This window comes from Urocitellus parryii, chromosome 11, assembly GCF_045843805.1.
Source record: "Urocitellus parryii isolate mUroPar1 chromosome 11, mUroPar1.hap1, whole genome shotgun sequence".
In the NCBI taxonomy this organism is placed as follows: domain Eukaryota; kingdom Metazoa; phylum Chordata; class Mammalia; order Rodentia; family Sciuridae; genus Urocitellus; species Urocitellus parryii.
In genome coordinates, this window is record NC_135541.1 from 114,648,937 (window position 1) to 114,671,242 (window position 22,306).

General features: G+C 32.6%; 1 protein-coding gene across 3 annotated transcripts in view; it reads right to left on the bottom strand.

The window, feature by feature from the left end:
- Atf6 (activating transcription factor 6) overlaps window positions 1-22,306 on the bottom strand; it is a 208,009-nt gene that overhangs the window by 92,115 nt on the left and 93,588 nt on the right. For all 3 annotated transcript variants that reach the window (XM_077791002.1, XM_077791001.1, XM_077791003.1), the window contains 2 exons: window positions 16,245-16,312; window positions 11,282-11,396 (listed from right to left, as the gene is read on the bottom strand). In XM_077791002.1, coding sequence (XP_077647128.1) covers window positions 11,282-11,396; window positions 16,245-16,312 — 183 coding nt within the window. The remainder of the gene's footprint in view (window positions 1-11,281; window positions 11,397-16,244; window positions 16,313-22,306) is intronic.

Consider the following 22,306-nt stretch of genomic DNA (forward strand, 5'->3'; position numbering starts at 1 on the left):
TTCTTAAGAGAACAAAAACACAATCCATAAAGAAAAAGCTGACAAATTAGACTTCATCAAAATTAAAATTTTCTTCTATTTAAAAAACAGTGATAAGGAAATTAAAAGACAAGTAAAAAATCAGGAGAAAATATTTCCAAATCACATATTTGATAAAAGACTTGTATCTGGAATATAAAAAGAACTTTCAAAGATTATGGATTGCTGAACACATGGAAGTGCCCGGAAGCTTCATGCTCCGCCTACATACTTCGTCCTATGTGTCTCTCCCACATGATTGTTATCAGAATCCTTTGTAATTATAATAAACTAGCAGACATAAACTTCTCCTTGCATTTGTTGTTGTTGTTGTTTGTTTGTTTGGGGAGATTACTTGGGATGGAACCAAGAGGGTTCTACCTCTGAGTTACATATTTTATTTTTAAACAGGTTCTTGCTAAATTGCCCAGACTGGCCTCAAACTTATGATCCTCCTGCCTCATCCGTCTGAGTAACTGAGATTACAGGAATGCACCAACATGCCCCTACTGGCTTCAATGAAGCTGTTTGCAATGTTGTGAGCTGATTTTTGAAGAGACCCAGGAAGCAGGAACTGAGAAATCTCCAACTGACAGCAAAAAACAGTCCAACATCCCACAAGGATGTTGAATCATGTGAACTTAGGAGTGGATCCTTCCCTGGTTGAATCTTGAAATGAGATTGTACCCCTAGATTAAACCCTGCAATAGTGTACCCCTAGATTAAACCCTGCAATAGAAAACTCAAAAGCTGTGCCTGGCTTCCTGATCCACAGAAACTGTGAAATACTAAATGGGTTTTGATTCAAGCTGCTAAAACAAAACAGGACAAAACAAACAAATGAACAAAAATAACTCCCAAATCAATTATGAGAAAATAAGTCAATTTTAAAAAATGAACAAAAGATTTGAACAGAGACTTCTCCAAAGATGATATATAGATGACAAATAAGCACATAAAAGGATAGTCAAAATTATTAATCATTAAGGAAATGTTAATAATTTAAAATTAAAGCCACAATGAGATATTACTACACACCTTTTAGAATCCCTAAAATCTAAAAGACTGGCTATGTCAGTGTTGGCCAGGGTATGGAGGCACTGGAACTCCCATATACTGCTGGTGGTAATGTAAAATATACAACCACTTTGGGGAATAGTTTGGCAGTTTCTTAAATATATACTTACTACATAACCCAGCCATTCCAGTTCTACATATTTACACAAATGAAAGCACATATTCTTTACAAAGACTTATAGATATTAATAATAGTTTTACATGTAGTAGCCAAAAATTGTAAAATGAATGAAGAAACAAATTAGAAACACTATACCAAAACAGCAAAGAAATGCAACCATGTAGATAAATCTCAATTATTCTGGAAGAATATGTATATCCTTTTATACAAAATTCTAAAAAATGTAAACTATAGTAACAGAAAGAAGGGTGATTGCCTGGTGACAGAGGACAGTAACGAACAAGAAGGATATGAAGAAATCAAAAACTTCTGGGAATGATGGACATGCTAATTATTTTGACTATGGTGATAGTTTCACAGACATATACTTGTCCAAACTTATAAAATGCACAGTTAAATACTGTTTTTATATATATCAAAAATATTTGTTTTCTAAAAAAATTTTTTAAAAAACCTAACCTTTACTTTAAAGAATACACAGCATTGGCATGGCATATAAAATTTTACTATTAATTTTAATTATGTTATATTAAATAATGAATCTTTACTTCATGTAGCAAAGAATTAAATTCAAATCAGCCATATATTTTATTCTTGGATACACAGAATTATAGTTCCTAACTCCTCATTAGTTAATGGAATAGAAATTCAAGAACAACACTAAATGTTCAAATATTACTGATTATAACAGCACAAAATTAAAGTTTTATTTGAGAATGACAAAGACCATGCCAAATAGTTTAAAAATGATAATTTATTCTACAAGTTTTTATAAATTTTCCAGTTTCCAAGAGTTGGAACTGAGGTTCCATAAGTATTTATTTATTTATAAAAATAAATAAATAAAAGCTATTGTGTCCATCTACAATTTTTAAAATATTAAAAAATAAAGGTATTTTTTTATACATAAGTATTCTCTTCTGCTTGCAGCTCATCATCCATCCTGCTGGCTTAAAGTGTGATATCCATATTATGGATTAGACACAACCTCAAAGTCTACCCCAAAAAGAGTTCCATTGTGGATTACCAGCAATGTGTTAAAATAAATATCACACAATCATTAGCCTTAAGATTTTTCAGGAAAAACCAACTAAGTGTCAGTGTTCAGATTTGCTAATATCAAAAGTTAAACAACTCAGGATCCAAAATGAACAAGTCATTGCATATAGGGGAATGAGAGGAAATGACATGAGTGTTTCAGACCTTAATCATGAGTCAGATCATAAATTATCAAGTTTTTCTAACTATAATAATTGCTCCCTCCATAGTTTTGTGACATCATCAAAAACTTGTAACAATTTCTTTTTAAATGTAAAATGATTTAATAGACTACTTTGCCAGTTTCTTTATATGAGAAAAAATTCTAAGACTATTTATAAATAAATTTAATTAGAAACAGTTCTATCAACTTTTATGTTTTAAAAACTCATTGCCATTATTAAAAACCGTCTCCATTTTCAAGATTTGGAAAACTTTTGATTCTCAAGGAACACTTTAAATATTATTCTATTTTTGTAAATCTGGTTTTAGATCCATATGCTCTTTCATTTTTCTTTGTAGTACTATTTCAAATAAACTAACAAAAATTGTTCTTCAACTTTCTCCATGCTTTGTTTTAAACAGAAAAACATTAATACACATGAAGAACAAACACTAACTTATTTATTTTCCTTCAGAACATTAGTCAAGGATAAAATAACTCTATTTTTACATTTATATGTATATAAACCAATCATGATAATCTCTTTATCTAACACTCTACCTTTATAGCGCTCCTGTCTTTAAAATAGACACATAAACCCTTAGTTCTCTTCCTTTTAATTATATCTAGGCTATCTCTTCTTCCCTTAAGGGTCAAATTTACCAAACTCTCCATCTAATTTCTCTCCTGTTCTCTTCTGTCTTTAGTTGGATTCTGTTCTGATTACTCTACCATAAATGTGATCTCAAGTCACCAATGATTTCTATGTTTACAAAAACCAAATAGGATTTTTTATTTCTCATTCTCTGTAACATCTGATAGTGCTGATCACCTACATTTGAACTCTTCTTCCTTGACTTCACATTTTAAAATAAAATAAACAGGTTGAATTTTTTTCCCTTCTTCCAATTCTCCTTCTATATCTCTAATAATTTCCTCTGCATTTACCTGTTAGTTCTTGTTCCTCCCACACTATTTCCTTAAATGGCCCTTGGCTTTGTTTTCCACAGGGCTTTGTCTTGGTCTCATTCTCTTTGAAAAATAAACCCAAAGGAACTCAAAACATGTTTTGAACAGAGCAATGAAATTAAACTCCAAGTTGATGCCTTTAAAAGGTATGACATTTGTATATAAAAGCTTTATATAGGCAATGCAGGGAAATGAAACAGTGGTGCCAGACTTATTTTAGATCAAATCTTGGTTCTGCCACTTTCAACATATGTCAAAATAGAAAAATTAATGAATTCTGTGCTAAAGTTTCTCCATCTATAAAATGAGGATAATAATTCTACCTGTCTCATAGGAATATTGTAAGGATTAAAGAATGACATATTGTACACTGCATAAATTATTACTAAATTTAAATTATAAAACTGCCAGCTCTTCAAGAATCAAATCATTAATTCATGAGCCTACCTTGTAATTTGACAACTTTTGTTGTTTTTTGCTATGGCTATTTTTCAAAATGCAATCTAAAAAGGGAGATGAAACAACTACATATGGAAAAATACATTATAAAACAGTACAACTACTAAATAGAATAAACAAATAATGAACACTTGGGAAACTATCCTGATCTAGATGAATCTGCCCCTCATTCTGAGAATTTTAGTTATTGGTGGATGTTTATTTTATTTATTTGTATGTGGTGCTGAGGATCAAATCCAGTGCCACAGGCATGCTAGGCAAGCGCTCTACCACTTAGCCACAACCCCAGCCCCTCATTCTGAGAATTTTAGACTCCATATTATTCATGAGTTTGCTTTGTTAGAATAAGGCTGGGAAAGGGAGAGGGATGGAGAGAGAATTATTTGTGGGATGCAGTTGGACAGGAGGAATAATTTCTAATGTTCTATAACACAACAGGATAACTATGTATGACAACAATTAATTTTACATTTCAAAAGAGAGGATTTTGAATATTCCCAGCACAAAGAAACAATAAATGTTTGAAATGATGGATATGTCAATTACCCTGATACAATCATCACACTGTATATGTGTACTGAAATATCACACAATACCTCATATAAACATGTTCAATTGTGTATCAATTAAAATAAATATTTTTAAATTATTCTTTGTGTCAATGGCTATTCTATGCAAATGTTTAGTTATATAGACTATTGAAAAATCATTTTTCAAACATAAAACTGTTTTTTTATGTTAGCAAGCAATCTGTCATAGAGCCAAGGAACAAATGACTAAATCCCCTAAAACCATACAACTCTAAATCATATTTAACAAGGAGTTTGAGATCAAAAGTTTCTGATCTCAAGGATCTAGCATGCCTCATACAGAATCCATAAGAGAATTCACTTACACATAAAAACCACTCTTTTCAATGAGAAGCTCTAAGGAAACAAAAATTAAAATTGGTCTGCTTTGGATAACATACTTCCTTTTTAAGAAACAGCAAAAATATTTCTTTTTCAACACATTGATAATTCCAGTTACTATTTTGAAAAAACAGAACTTTCAAGGCCTATTTATTCTATTCCTTGTTTTAAAATTAGAAGCTATATTTAAAAATCTTTAGACTGTTAAATTATTCTTTTTAAAATATTTTTTAATTGTTGATGGACCTTTATTTTATTTATTAGTATATGGTGCTGAGAATCAAATCCAATGCCTCACACATGCTAGGCAAGCACTCTACCACTGAGCCACAACCCCAATCCCTAAGTTATTCTTTAGTATTACAAAAATTTAACTTAATGAAGTGCTTAATCTGTAACCAAGTAATTTTAACAAACAGATAATTTGAGGTAAAAACTCCACCAAAGCTGTCTAGCAGATTTGGCAAAAAATTTGGTTTTGGAAGGCAAGTATAATTTGCTATTTATATAATCTGTAATATATCTAAAAGCACTAGATATAAAGAAAAAAGACCCTGTATGGGAAGAAAAAAAATCACTGTATTAACTTAGAATCCCTCTAATTGTTGTCCTCATTCTAATGCTTACAGTTTTTATGTCCTTAAACTATTCAACCTCTTTGTCTCAATTTTCATCTATAAAATAGGACTAGAAATACTTATATAAGTATGTAAGGAACTAATGAGCTTATGCATTGGACAGAGCTTTGTTAACTATTAAGTTTGCATATACTAAAGTTGTCAATAATTATATGTAATGAAATACAATAGAAAAAGGATACATAGAGAGAATGTTGCTGATACAATAATTAAGTAAACCTAAGTTAAGTGTATAGACAACCCTATTCTATTTTTTACAACCTGTTTATTAAAAGTTAGGAAAAAAGCCTTCCAAGATAAGTTGTTTTAATTCCCTCTTCTCTGATAACACTTTTTTTAAAAAAATTTGTCTTGCCAAACTCATTTATTCACACTTTTCTCCAGGCAGAATTTGGCTGACACATCATGAAAGTAGAGATTAAAAAATAGCCAAAGATCCACGTGTATGCTTTAAGATGTAAAATCTTACAAACAAATTATGAAGCTGGATCTTTCTGAAGAAAGTTTATAAATGGACTAATTTCCTTTGGTTACTAGGCAAATCTGCCTGCCTATGAAGATTTTAGACACATACTGTCATGCACATACGTGGGTGCACAAAAATATATAACAATTGTTTTGTGTATATATCATTTATACAGGATATATATAAGTAAACATAAATTTCTTAGAAATAGCATGCATTAGAAAAACATGCCTTTCTGCATGTATTAGATATTAATCTAGGCATTAATTTAGGAAATATTGTTTTCTATGAGATTTTTTCGGTGGCCAACCATGGGAATAAACCTTTGGCAAACATTTTGAACAAATAACATCACTAGTCAACCTTTTTGCAATTATCAGAGGATTTCCTAGAGTCTGTCCTAAATTTCAAGTTTCTGACTCATGTGGCTTGAATTTATACAGATACTAAACACCACCCACCAAAAAAAAGCAGTGAGGTCTAACAACAATCCCTTTCAAATTGCTCCCATCAAATATTTAAAAATAAGAATGTACCTCCAAGTTCTACCTATTGATGTAGAAGGCTGTCAAACATTTCACTTAAGTGATTTCTTTAGTTCTCAAGATTAAGAAAAGAAAAAAAGCTGATTCATCCCTGACTAGTGAAACCATAATTGAACAAAGGAGAAGTCATCACTAACTAAACTTTCTGTGGGATTTTGCACTGCTTATGTTACTTGAATCAGCAAAATAGATTCAAATTTTTTTAAACAAAACAATGGGAAAACAGCTTTTAAATGATCATGAAAATCAATGAATTTTCATCACTGTGACTTCTCTCCTCGAAATTTGCTTAAAACAATTCTGAGTGGCAAGAATTGTGCTGAGTGTAAGGGTGCTAATAAAGAAGCATATGACATGCCTGGCACAGTGGCACACACATATAATCCCAGCAGCTCGGGAGGCTGAGACAGGAGGATCTTGAGCTCAAAACCAGCCTCAGCAAAAAGTGAGGCACTAAGCAACTCAGTGAGACCTGTCTCTAAATAAAATACAAAATAGGGCTGGGGATGTTGGTCAGTGGTCAAGTGCCTCTGAGTTCAATCCCTGGTATCCGCCCCCTGCCACAAAAAAGAAGCATGACACTTCCCATCTTTAAGAGGCTTAAAAAATAGATAAGAAGATGAGCCTTTTAGATGAATTAGGAACCAACAGAAGAAAGAATTTTAAAAATAGTACTAATATAGGTTGTGTGGTATAATAAAGTTCATGAAGTATAAGGACCCACCACAGCAGCCCAGAAGAGTGGCCCCAGGCTCTTCCTTCTGCTTAAAGTTGCTAGCTTACAAAGCAAGAGAACATCTTTAACGAAACCAACCCTATTTCCTGGTCACAAATGAATGGAACATGAAGCATGAGCCAAGACTGCCATAGTATTCCTTCATATGAGACGGTGACCACTTTTTAAAGTTTGAATCAGCAACGTGTGAAAAAGACTAAAGTAGAATCGCTGGGCCTGATGTTGAATAAGGAGTTACAACAAGTTATTATTTCAATTCTCCATGAGGACTTGTGTACCTTCCAGTGTATACAGTGTAAGCACAGAGGGACTATTTGGCTGCTGAGCCAATCCTCTGTGCTTCTTCAATTTCTACATATCCTATAGTAAGTCCCTATTATTTAAGGTTCTCCTTAGAATCCATACCTATATATGAAATGCTAATAAATGTTTTGTAAGTGACCAAAAAGGAGTGAAATGCTCAAATATGGTATATTACTATACCTAGAATACATGAAATACCTGGAAAGAGGGAGAAACAAACATCTTCGAGGCAGGCATTTATCTATCTGTAACTCAGGTTCTCCTCTTTTATTATGCAAGTGTTTGAAATAGATGAAAAGATACTTTCAAGTGTTTACTCTTTATTTGTAGGACAGAAAACTTAAAAATAAATAAATAAAAATTTCCAAAAGTAGGCATCAATCTCATTTGAAAAAGAAATATCAAATGAGTAGGGATATATTGGCAAACAGACATTCAGAGCCAACTGAATCAAAGAGAATCAATTCTTTTTGTTGTTGTTATTGCATTTTAAATATACCTTTATTTTATTTTTATGCAGTTCTGAGGATCAAACCCAGTCTCTTATACAAGGTATGTAAGCGCTCTACTAGTGAGCCACAATCCCAGTCCAAGAGTCCATTCTTAATAAGAAACAACCCTAGAAAGATTTTTTTAAATCCTTTCTCTAGATACTACTACATAAGAAAGAAGCATCTAAGGGTAAAATTAAAATTTTTATTGAAATGATAGACAAACTAATATATTTCCCTACCTTTCTTCTCAATGTTTTCTTTTTTCCTCTCTCTTGAATCACTTTCTTATCTAACTTTACTTGAGCTTTTCTGAATATTTTTGTTTCATGCTCTTGAAATTATTGTTATATTCTTTAATATCCTCTCCCTCTCTAAAAAGACCATCATAAAAACACATTAAGAAAAAAAATATTATTTAGCTTTTTTCTTCTTCATGTTATCAGTTATGACATGTTCAAAGTGACTTGGAAGTTTGAGAAAAAAGTTATTCTCCATCCCCAGTACTCCAAATCATATTAAATGTTTTAATACATTTAAAAGATAAAGGGAAAAGACAAGGTAGTTAGAGGGAAACAAGTTATGAATACTGAGCTAGAGGTAAAAACACTTAAAAAAAATCGAAAGAACAGAAAACTTTTTGGGCCTTTGTCAAAATGTCTGGGTACATAAGCATTCTTTATTGCTGACCTATACCAGGAGCTCAGCAGTTATCCAAGAGTGTGTCTACATTAGAGAAATAATGTCAGCAGCTCAACTGTAATGAGATTAAAGGTACAGGAATGTCGGGCATGAGGGAATGTAAGTTTGGGAGAGACTTTATTTATTAAATAATGGTACAGTGAACAGTCAATGGCTACTTCTACTTTTTCCAGTTATTAAAACATTTTAAAATATATATTCAATATAAAAATATGGCTTGTTTATTGGTTGTTATTAATGTCCAGTTCCTGCAAAGCAGAAACTTGAGGCTTCAGAAGTTCTGCATTTGTGAATTTCCATTATACTAATTTCTGCCAATGAAATTAATAACCTAAGTGGGAGAAAAAGTCTACATCCCCCCTGCACAAGTAATGCCACTTGCATTTTAGGAAAGTATTTTAGAAAAGACCAAGAATGAAGTAATTCATTACTTCTTTCATTTTCATTTCAACAAGAGCAAAAAGAACAATCAAGGTATTTAAGAACCAAATTCCTGTCTCATGACATAATTTAAAGTCATCACAATAAAATTCACTCCCTTTCTCCTACAGTTAAGAAAAAATGCAAGACTATTGTTTAGTAACTCTGCTATCTGGGTCTATACTTACTTTTTCTTTAACATAAAATGCTAAAAAGTGATAAATCACCAATTAGTAAACAATCTAAACAAAACGTTGAGACAGTCTCAAAAGTCTGCCTGAACATTAAAGGGTAGGAGTGGAAATCATTAATTTTCTAACAGTACTTTTCACAGTAAACTAATGAGAAACAGCTTTTCCCACATGCTGGAAAGTGCAACTTGTCTATTAAAAAAAAAAAAAAAAAAGAACTCTGAAGGGGGTGGGAGGGAAAGGGAGAGGGCACAGGAAAGACGGTGGAATGAGATAGACATCATTATCCTAAGTACATCTATGAAGACATTAATGGTGTGAATATACTTTGTATACAACCAGAGATATGAAAAAATTTTGTCTGTATGTGTAATATGAATTGTAATGCATTCTGCTGTCATATATAGCAAATTAGAATAAAAAATTATTTAAAAAGAACTCTGCACATCTTCTTTTATAAAAATATTTTTTCTATTAAGAAATATTTTATATCTATTTTTATACCTATTTTTATTTCTATTAAATATAAAAATATTTTTATATCTATTAAAATAACTTTTTTTCTTCCCCAGAAAATACTAACCATGACTTCAATCCATGGTTTCACAACTGTTATTTCTTATATACATTATACTGCTTTCATCAACTAATAAAGTGTCCTGAACTATTAAACAATAAAAGGAAACTATTTGACTACTTGAGTGTTAAAAATATTGTTCCGTAGTAACCTCCATAACATACATTTTAATGCATTTGTTTTAACATCCATCAGTCTCCACATAGTGGTAGACACCTTTTTTAAAAGTATATTCCCTCCCCATTTTAAACAATTATATCAATAGTAAATACTTATCAGTCAATACAGTTGAAGTCTTGCTGAAACCCTGTTCTTAGCTGCCCTCTTGCTGCTAAAAAGGAACTTTAGAAATACACAAACTGTCTGAGCAAATAAGGTGAGCATAAGGAATCCAATCAAAAGGCAAAGATCATAAGATGCCATGTCTAAAGAATTCCAGATATCTTAGGATATCTGAATAATAACTAAAAATATATAAAACATTTTATCTACCTAATCTACAAATGCCAAAATTTTTTGCCCTAAAATACTGAGCTGCTAGATATTTATAGTTTAGGAAAAAAATTACTAGTAACTGAGAATTTTAGTAATAGTGAGTAGCAACAATAATCAGAGAATGAATTATTTATTTCTATTGTTAGTATAAACTTACTTCTAGCCATATACATCCCCCCATATTCTTTTTTTAAAAAAAAAAAAAAGACAAAAAAAAAAAAAAAAGGAAGGAAGGCTTAGGTTATAAACCATTGAGGAATTCCAAGTCACTTGTATGTTTCTGGTTTAACATATAGTACTCTAGAGATATTCACATGGCACCTCTATGAAGAATATATTGTCATTTTGTAGGAAAGGTAAATGGAATGTAAATAGCTATACATTTGTTTCCATTTAGTCTAACATCTGTAAAATTCAGCCATGTTAGTATAAACATTTACATTTGCATAACCTAAATGATTATCTAATGTATTCTTCACTAATAAAGTAAATACTGAAGAAAGAGGAATAGAGATTCCCTAGAACACAGATCTAAACATTCCACAATATGTTAATGAGTCCGTGATTCATCTTTAATTCATCTAAAACCTACATTCATCTTAAATTCCTCAATAACCAAATGGAAATTGGCTTTAAAAGCCTAAATATGAAATGTTTATGCTTTTACTTTACCTTTGATTATAAACAAATAGTATGGTTATAGGGATAATTGAGAATAAAAATCAATACACAGCTTATATTTTCTAAATATACAGTCATAGTCTAATTCCATGTGTGCCTTCATGATGCTAAACAGTTCAAAGTCAAGCATATATATAGCACTGAGAGTATTCCACTCACATATTTATTCTATATTGCTTCCTATCTCTCACATCTTTCTATCTCCAACAATATTCAGCCCAATGTCTTATACACAGTAAGTACCTACAAATATTTGCATATTTTTTCAAAATGAACTTACCCTTCGAAAGGACACAACATAAAATGTATCTCCCCTTCTGCGGATGGCTTCAAAGAAGTCTTGATAACTTCTGGGTGAAGCATAATACACTTGTAGCTCATTCCCTGAGTTCCTACTAAAGTAAGAAAAAGGTAGAGTGTTAACAAGTAAAAAATGTCTAATCCTCCCAAAAATACTTTCTACTCTTAAGTCTATGTCTGAATTATAAGAGTCTTTTCAACAAAAAATCAGTAGCATTATAGAAATCATTTTTTTACTTCTTAAAAATTATTTTAAATTGATACATAAAAATTACACATATTTCTGGGGCACCATGTGATGTTTTGATACATGTGTACATTGTTATAATGTTCAAACCAGAGTAAGCATACTTATCACCTCAAACATTTATCATTTCATTATGGTAAAGGCATTCAAAATACTCTATTCTAAAATCATGGCAAGATAAATGGATGGAGTTGGAGAATATAATGCTAAGTGAAATAAGCCAATCCCCAAAAACCAAAGGCTGAATATGATATGAGGGTGCTGACTCATAATGACCATGGGGTGGGAAGCATGGGAGGAATGGAGGAATTTTATTGTTAAATTGTTAAGGTCTGTAAATAAGTCAAAAATAACACCTGGTATTTTGCCAGAGAAATGTTAGAGTTCGTAAACAAGTCTGGATGGTGCCTGGCAAAATGTCAGAGGGAGTGGTTTGAGAAGTAACAAAAGCGAGCTATTAAGTGTGGAGATTCCTTATTGGTTGACTGATGTATCTAGTTTATGCTAATTAAGATAAGCTGTGCAAAATGTATAAATAGCTCTGTTGTCCTATAATAAACGGCTCCCTCTCCTGCTATATCAACGTACACAAGTTATTCGTCACCCCCCAGTTATTCTGCTGCAGCCGGACTGCGGCATTTTATAGTTAGGGCAAAGGGGAGGAAGGGAAAAGAGGGGTGTGATGGAATAGGAATGATGGTGGAATGAGTTAGACATCTTTACCCTAAGTTCATGGATGAAGACACGAATGGTGTGAAAATACTTTGTGTATAATCAGTGACTTGAAAAATTGTGCTCTATATGTGTAATATGAAATGAACTGCATTCTGCCATCATGTATAGCAAATTAGAATAAATAATTTTTTTAAAATACTCTTCTAGCCTTTTTGAAATACACGGTACATAATTATTAGCTATAGTCACTCTTCTATACACCAGAACACCAAAACTTATTTCTCTTATCTAACTGTGACTTAGTACCCATTGATCAACCTTTCCCCATCTATCCTTCCCTCCTGTTCTCCCCAGCATCTGGTAATCACCATTCTATTCCCAACTTCCATGGGATCAGTTTTCAGATTCCATATATAAACAAGATCAATGCAGTATTTGTTCTTTCTGTGCCTGAATGTTCCCCAGTTCCAGTCATGTTGTCACAAATAACAGGATTTCCTTTTTATAGATGAATAATATCCCATTATGTATACAGACCATATTTTCTTCATTTATTCATTACATACAATTAGCTTGTTTCCATTTTTTCACTATTGTGAAAAGGGCTGCAATAAACATGCAAGTGCAGATGTTTGGTAGTAACTTTTTTTTTTAAAGAGAGAGAGAGAGAAAGAGAGATTTTTTAATATATATATATAAATATATATATATATAAATATAAATATATATATATATATATATATATATATTTTTTTTTTTTTTTTTTTTTTTTTAGTTTTCGGCGGTCACAACATCTTTGTTTGTATGTAGTGCTGAGGATCGAACCCGGCCGCACGCATGCCAGGCGAGTGCGCTACCACTTGAGCTACATCCATTAAAGTAACATTTTGAAAAACCCAAAATTAGGATATTTATAAGGTCCAGTTCTAAAATTCTCATTTCTGAATCAAGGTTCTAAAATATAACATATGGTCAAATATACTGTAAAACATGTAAATTTTTTTTAAATTATCAAAACCAAAGATTTCTGCATAAGTTTGTATGATTTAAAAAGTTTTATAATGAAAATTAAGTCTGAAGAAATGTTATTTTTCACCATTCTGTCAAATATACAAAGGTGATCTTGCCAATGAGGCTACAACAAAAATGAAAAGAATCTAGGTTTAGAAACAAATACACCTGGTTTTGAATTCTTGGTCTACCTGCGTGGACATTCTTCAGGGTATGGATCTCTCTGAGTAACCCCAGTTTCCTCATGAATAAAATGAATATAACCACAGAAGCCTTGGAGGATTTTTAATGGGGTCAGAGATGTCATCTATGTAAATGACCAAGCATGAGTCCTGTTCTATAGGAGTCATTCCACAAGTGCTAGCTTACTGACATGAAAAGCACCATATAGGCACCTTGATAAATTAATGCCAAACTTTAATAATACCTCAAACTATATCATATGTGAAAAGATATACTCAAATGATACTAAGTAGTTCTTAATAATATTTTCAGTCTTTAGTGTTGAACACAATAAACCAACACTCAGAAGAATGAATGGGACCCTATAATGCTTCATTCTTCTCCAAAGAGAAAAACTTTTATTATCAATCAAATATTATTAACTTAAGAGAGAAAAAGATTGACCTAAATGGAAACTATAAATGAGCTATAAGTTCTTCCTTTGAGGGGCTGGGGTGATAGCTCAGTGGTAGAGCGCTTGCCTAGCATGTGTGAGGCACTGGGTTCAATTCTCAGCACCACATATAAATAAATAAAGTTCTATCGATAACTTCAAAAAATTTTTAAAAAAGATCTTCCTTTGAAATAACTGCATTTGCTCATTAGACAGTGCTTGATTACAGTATTTTGGATATACAGACAATTCTTGTTATTTCTGGTAGATATATTCTAAAGAGTCACCACTAACAATGAATTAGTGAATCCTAAGACAAATAAATACAGGATTGGGTTAATGTAAGCCTCTGAAAGATGATTATATTTTTGTCATTCAATATGTAACCTCTGCTGGGGATGTGGCTCAAGCGGTAGCGCGCTCGCCTGGCATGAGTGCGGCCCGGGTTCGATCCTCAGCACCACATACAAACAAAGATGTTGTGTCCGCCAAAAAATAAATAAATATTAAAAAAAATCTTAAAAAAAATATGTAACCTCATTTTATGCATGTTTTTGTTTAAGGACACTTTCTTTAATAAACATTGAACTTACAGCCAAAAGCATGGTAGCTCATGCCTGAATAAAACTTTATAATACCTTGGACCCTTCGTAGGCTTAGGTACACTAGACAGCACCTCAGCAATATGTTTGGGGCCCTTTTAAACAGGACAGTTGCCAATAAAAGGTATAAAAATATGAAAAACATGACACTAAATGAACTACAAAAAGGACCTTGTATATACTAAATAGTGAAACAAGAAGGTAAAAGGTTGTCTGGTTTAACCTTACCTTAGAATATCTATGCATGTTTCAAAATGCTGTATTATTTGGGGGTTACAAATAACTTTTATTTTCATTTATTTATATTTTGGTATCAAGGATTGAACCCAGGGGTGCTTAACCAGTAAGCCACATTTTTAAATTTGATTTAGAGACAAGGTCTTGCTGGTTGCTTAGGGCTTCACTGAGTAGCGTAGGGCCTTGCTAAATTGTTAAGGCCAGCTTTGAAATCTTGATCTCTTGCCTCAGCCTCCTGACTTGCTGGGATTACAGGTGTGTGCCATCGTGCCCAGCTACAAATAAATTTTAGCAATTAAGCAAATATAAAATCCATAAGTAAGATGATCCATGAGTGAGAATGGACTGTAACTCATTAAAAACATTTTTAACTAATGAAAAAATACTATGCCATGGTGAAAGAAAATGCTTAATTCATTTTATTGCATATGGATTTCCAGTTTTCCCAGCACAATTTGTTGAAGAGGCCATCTTTTCTCCAGTATTTGCTTTTGGTGCCTTTGTCCAGTATGAGATAACTGTTTTTATGTGGGTTTGATTCTGTGTCCTGTATTCTGTACCAATGGTCTACAAATCTATTTTGGTGCCAATACAATGCCATTTTTGTTATTATTGCTCTGTAGTATAGTTGCTTTTACTATTTCTATGAGAAGTGTCATTGGGATTTTGATTGGGATTGCATTAAATCTGTATAGTGCTTTTGGTAGTATGATCATTTTGACAATATTAATTCTGTCTGTCCAAGAACAAGGGAGATCTTTCAATCTTCTAAGGACTTCATTAATTTCTTTCTTTAGCATTCTGTAGTTTGTAGAGGTCCAAGGACCTAGGAATTAGACCACAGACCTTGTGCCTAATAAAAGAAAAAATAGGCCCAAAATTCATCATGTCAGATTAGGCTCCAACTTCCTTAGTAAGACTCCTAGTACAAGAAATAAAATCAAGAATCAATACATGGGATGGATTAGTGAAGATACTCCTAGGTATAGTACTTTCTTTGAATTGTTTCAAAATCTTAAGTACTATTGTGTAGTGAAAAGGGAATTTTATGTCAAATGCTAGGGTCTGAATTCTGGTTCTGGCACTTGGTTCTATGACAATGAAAAATTACAAAAAAAAATTAATGACTTGCCCAGTTTTTCATATATAAAATATACTTCAAATTATTATATGGATTTAAAGATAAAAATGAATAAAGCATCCAGCAAGACCTCTGCATAGAACAGTGAAAAACAATATTCCCCTCGCTTAGGCTTATGAAATAGAGGCAAATCAAGGAGAGGGGAGCTATGTGTTTTTAAGATTTTCAATAAAATTACAACTGAACAGCATTCTGACTAAATCTGCATTTAAGAGACTGAGGAGAGATTATCCTTAGAAATTATCTGACTTTACTCAGAAGTAGTATTTTTTAGAAGTAGTATATTTTATATGAATTAATACGAAAGGCACAGATTAAGACAAATTAAGGTAAAAAAGAACTATGAATTTCAACTTTACTAAAACACAAGCTATTTTAAATTCCCTGGCCAAAAGCTTCTTGATACTTTCTTACCTGATACTAGTGGTTTCTGTGTATTGGACAGCCATCAACTGAGAATTTGAGCCCTGTTCTAGAGCACCCTGAAAGAGAAAAAGAAAAAAAAAAGGTCTAATGCCATATAGTGAAATTATATGATGCTATTCCTATGCTGTCTTATTCTACATTTATATGTATTAAAGAATTCATATTGGTTTTTCTATGGATGTTGTGACAAATTAAGCTCATGTAATTAAACATCAGCATAAAAATCCAAACCCTTTAGCTCACAGTTTCACAGAGATGTGGCTCTTGGAGATTAAGACACTCAAAGCACTTACCCATATAGAGTTTAAAGAAAAAGAACAGAAGTTTAGACCAAGCACAGGTTTTATGAACAAGCTATACAAGTATTACTGGACACATCACAACTTAAATTTATCTAAAATAATTATGTTTATCAATGAAAAGTTCCTAAGCAGTATGAAAAATCCAAAATGAAACTAGATCCCCATTGTTTACTTAAACACAAATATATTCACACCAATACATTTATGGACTATTTGTAATTAAAGAGATCTCACTGATGACTCACTTGGCAAGAAACCAGTTTAATCTGGAACCATCAGTAGTCCACACATGCTACACTAGAAACCTTTCTTTAACATGCGTCTGTGACCTTGTTTTACTTCCTGGCAGTTTTGTAAGCTGATCTTCAGAAGAATTTGGTAAAGGTATCAGAATTCAAAGACATATTACTATTATTACACTACCCAATCAGTGGCTTAAATAATTGTTTAATTATACATCTCCTGGCATTTGTTTATTTTTGTGCTTTCTATTTCTCATTTTTTTGTTCTTTGTTTTTCTTTTCCTATCCTCTTTTCATTAAACTAGTTCAATTCCATTTATATTTCTTGTATTGGCTTTTTAGCTGTCTTAGGACTCCATTATCCATGATTTTGCTAACTATTGTTCCAGTTATCCATGGTTAACTGTGGTAAAAAATGTTCAAGGGAATATTCCAGAAAAAAATAATCCATATATTTTAAATTCTGTGCTATTCTCAGCAGTGTTATAAAATCTCAAGCCTTCCAGCTCCATCCTACCCTGGACATGCTGTATTCACTATTTATCTGTTTCACTTAGTAGTCATCTCAGTTGTCAGATCAACTTGTCATGGTATTATATGTCTTGTGTTCAGGTAACCTTTATTTTACCTAATAATGGCCTAAAAGCACAAGAGTAGTGATGCTGGCAATTTTGTTACGGTATATTTTTACAATTGTTCTATTTTAATGTTAGTTATTGTAGTTTGTCTCTTATTGTGCCTAATTTATAAATTAACCTTTATTAGAGCTAAGTATGTATAGGGGAAAAATAGTACATACATAGTACTATCCACTTTAAGTTAATCACAATGTACCTTGAAATAGTATTTGAACAATATAAAATTCTAGCAGTATAATTCTTTTTGAAAAAATCCTTTATTAGTGTGTTATAGTTATACATACTAGTGGGGTTAATTTGGACATATTCATAAATGCTTATAATATAGTTTGCTCCACTGCAGACCCCTGCTTAGCAGTATAATTCTATTTACCCATTCATCTTTGTATTCTTTTATTAAATATTAACCTCACAACCATTTTTCCTTTTGCTTTAAAAGGACAATACTCTTTTAAAAACATTTAAACATACAAAGCACACAGATTTTTTAAGCCTGCTTTTTATTAGTAATAAGATATTACTTATTCTTGTATCCTTCCTTCCTCTATGTGTTATCATTTTTCTTAGTCTAAAAAACTTTGGGAATGTCTGACAGTTTGGGTTTTCTGGATACCAATTTTCTCAGCTTTTTGTCTATCTGAAAATATCTTTATTTTGCCTTCATTTTGAAAGATATTTTCATTAATTTGTCCCTGCACCTTTTCTAACAACTCATATTCTAGGAAGAGGGTAAGATTATGAGAGAGGATGTGTCAAATCAAAGACATAATATTTAAAAGCAACAGAAATTTCAAATAAATGTCAATTTGCCAGAGTTGCAAAATATTTTATAAGACTTTTGACTCCTTGTGGCATTTGAAAGAGGTAATCTGGAGGAAAAAGAAAGTTGAAATAAAAAAAGAAGATAAAAGGAGCAATTTCAGGCTCTCTACCCTATGGAAGAGAATCAAAGGAATTTTTACATGCTTTAGAATCGACAACAGTACAAGCAGAATGATCTTTCTGTTCCTCTAATGGAGAACTTCTTTTGCTTGGATAAATATAGATTCATCCTTGCCATTCCTTTTTTGGTAATACCTAAGATTCCTACAATTCTGACCATGATCTAAGCCCCCTACAGTAAGATATGCACCCCAAATAGAGAAAGAGACAAGACTTTAAGTTACAAATCTTCTCTAAATGAACAAAGACTATAAAACTAAAATAAAATTATTTGTCTTGTGTTGGAATTCCTTTAAGATTAAAGAACAAACCCCTTCCACAGTAAATACGTTATTTTTTAATCTAATGAACAGGATAATATGACAAATTGTATCTAAAGATAAGACAAAACAAAACAAACAAAAAATCCTCATTAAGGCCAAGAATTTGAATCTAATTTTTCATACAGAACACTATAGCAGCTATGTGGTATTATCTACTGGCAACTACCTATTTTTGCCTCCTGTGCTCTTCCCCTGTATTGCAAAAGATGGAAGTCTAAAAACCATATTATTTAAACTCTTTTGTCAGCAGGGTTCTGGATATAACTTAGGTTCTGACAATAAAATGTGCCTTGTACAAGACTTAGAAAGCAAAATAAAATTAATTTTTTCTCTAGCCATGATAGCAGCTGATGTGTAAGACTTAGCAGACAAGAGTTTTGCAGTACCAAATTCTGCAGTCTAATGCCAGTAAGCAGGATGGGGGCTATGAGGTACCCACGGCATATACTGACCACCCGGTAGCCCCTAAAAGTACTAACAACCGATACAATTGCCATAGTAGGAGAAGAAAAGGTATTGGAGAGGGCCAGAGAAGCACATAGTAGAATCATAATAGATTATCTAAGCACATACTAGATAATAGATCATCTAAGCACATACTTGATAATCACAGAATCTCAGAAAGTCAGAGTTTGAGTTCACCAACATGAATGCTCACATTATTGATGAAAACAGTTCTATAATGGCAAAATCTATGTCTCTTAATATAATTTTAATATGCTTTTGAACAAATCACATGCTGCTTACAGTTAAGTCTCCAAAAAAATCAAATAGTTAAGATGTTTCCATTAGCCTATCTATAAATATGCAAACCTGGTGTCATATCTTCTATCTAAAAATAAAACCTCTTTCTTGATTCCTGTAGCTACTCTATTTCTCTATTTACACTTATGGAGATGATCCTAAAATACTCTTTTCCATTTTCTCATATCGTATCATTTCCCACAAAGGCTTCGAAGTGAGGCCTTTATCATCACAACTATAATGAAACAACTTTCATCAATCAAGTTCTAATGGTTGATTTTAATGATAATTTCTTAGTCATCATCTTAACATTTCTTGACCACTGTAATGATTAATCATATACCTCCTTCTTAAGACATTCTTTGCTTGGGGTTTGGGGTACCACAATCCTGCATTTTCTCCTATCTTATTGGTCAGTCACTCATCTTACTTCGCAATTGCTAGTTCTTCTTTCTCTTTCAGCCTCTAATGTTGGAGTTGGCCCAGGGCTCAATGCCTCACTCTCTCTTTTTTCCTTTTTAGTTTCTTACACTCCTATCTCCAGTTCCTCTTTCCCCAATCTTGTTATCAATAATGGCATCTCTGTTCAACTAGTACTTAGCACGTAGGAATTTCCATTAATTCCTTTTTATTTTACAGCAACAATTTCTAACAGCTCTACTTTCAAAATATATTTGACATCCAAGTGCTTTCCTCTAGCTCCATATCTACCCCACAAGTACAGGCTCCACAGATCTCTTATCTAGATTACCGAAATAGCATCTTAACTGGCCTCCCTATTTCCATTCATACCCCCACACCATGGTCTACTTTGTATAGCAGCTGGAATGATCTTTTAAAAATATAAGTTAGGACAAATTTCTAAAGACATATGACCTCCCCAAATTGAATCAAGAGGGCACAGAAATGATGAATTCCAAGCAATGAAATTGAATATGCCATCAAAAGCCTACCAACAAAGAAAAGCCCAAGACTGAATGAATTCTCAGCTGAGTTCTACCAGACCTTCAAAAAAGAAATAACACCAATTCTCCTCAAATTATTCCATGAACTAGAAAAGAAGGGAACCCTTCCAAACTCATTCTATGAGGCTAGTATCATCCTAATACCAAAACCAAAGACACATCAAGAAAAGAAAACTTCAGACCAATATCCTTGATGAATACAGACGCAAAAATTCTTATAAAATACTGGCAAATCTCATACAAAACATATTAAAAAGATACCACACCATGATTGAGTGAGTTTCATCCCAGGGATACAAGGTTAGTTCAACATATGGAAATCAATAAATGTAATTCAACACATAAACAGATTTAAAGACACTAATCACATGATTATCTCAATAGATGCAGAAAAAACATTTGACAAAACACAGTATCCATTTATATTCAAAACACTAGAAAAAAACTAGGGATAAGAAGAATATATCTTAACATTGTAAAAGCTATATACATTAAACTAAAGGGCAATATCATTCTAAATGGAGAAAAACTGAAAGCTTTTCCTCTAAAACTGGAATAAGACAGGGATGCCCTCTTTCACCACTCCTATTCAAAATAATCCTTGAAACTCTAGCCAAAGCAATTAGGCAAAAGAAAGAAATTAAAAGGATATGAATAGGAAAAGAAGAGCTCAAACATTCCTGTCAGCCGAGAACATGGTTCTATATTTAGAAGACTCAAAAAATTCCACCAGAAAACTGCTAGAACTCGTACAGGAATTCAGCAAAGTAGCAGGATATAAAATGAACAACCGAAATCAACTGTGTTCCTATACATCTGAGGGGAGCCACCCCTGAGCTATTTGAACATCTTCACTGGGCCTTGAGCCAAGGAGATTTTGATTTAGCATTGCAAGCTCTTTTGTGGCTCCTCCCACTTAATGGATTGTGCAAAACACTGACCTCTGTCTTTGCTCCCCTAGGGAGACAGATCTTATAGCTCTGGAGTTGGGCATAACCCACTGGGAGCTGGACAACCCACCTCCTGCTTTATTTGGCATAAAAACACTCTATGGAAAACCTTTGAAGGTTCCCCCATATAACAAAGCAACTGCAGGCTCTCGCTCTCTTTCCAGTGTGGAAGCTCGACCTCTAAGATTGAAGAGCCGTCCTACCCTCCCTTTTCACAATTACTTTCTCTAGTGTATTTCTTTTCTGCCTTTTTTTCTTAGCTTAATTTCACGTCTAGCCCACTTCATGTAGAGGAGACCTAAATTCCACCACGGGGCACGGGACGTGGGCGAGATACACTAATGATGAATCAGTGGAAAGAAAATTTTGGAAAACTATCCCATTCACATTAGCCTCAAAAACAACCAAGCCAAAACAAAACCAAAAAAAACGTGGGATTCAATCTTACAAAAGAGGTCAAAGACCACTACAATGAAAACTACAGAACACTAAAGAAAGAAATTGAAAAAGACCTTAGAAGATAGAAAGATTTCCCATGTTCTCAGATAGGCAGAATTAATATTGTCAAAATGATCATACTATCAAAAGTGCTATACAGATTTAATGCAATTCCTATTAAAATCCCTATAACATTCTTCATAAAAATAGAAAGAGCAGTCATTAAATTCATTTAGAAAAATCATAGGCCCAGAATAGTGAAAGCAATCTTTAGTGAGAAAAGCGAAGGATGAGGCTCACCATACTAGAACTTAATTTATATAATAGAGCTATAGTAATAGCAAAACAGACAAGACCAATGGAAGAGAATAGAAGAAACAGAGAAAACCCACATAAATACAATTATCTCTTATTAGACAAAGGCACCATAAACATACATTGGAGAAAAGATGGCCTCTTCAACAAATGGTGCTGGGAAAAATGGAATCCATGTGTTACAGAATGAA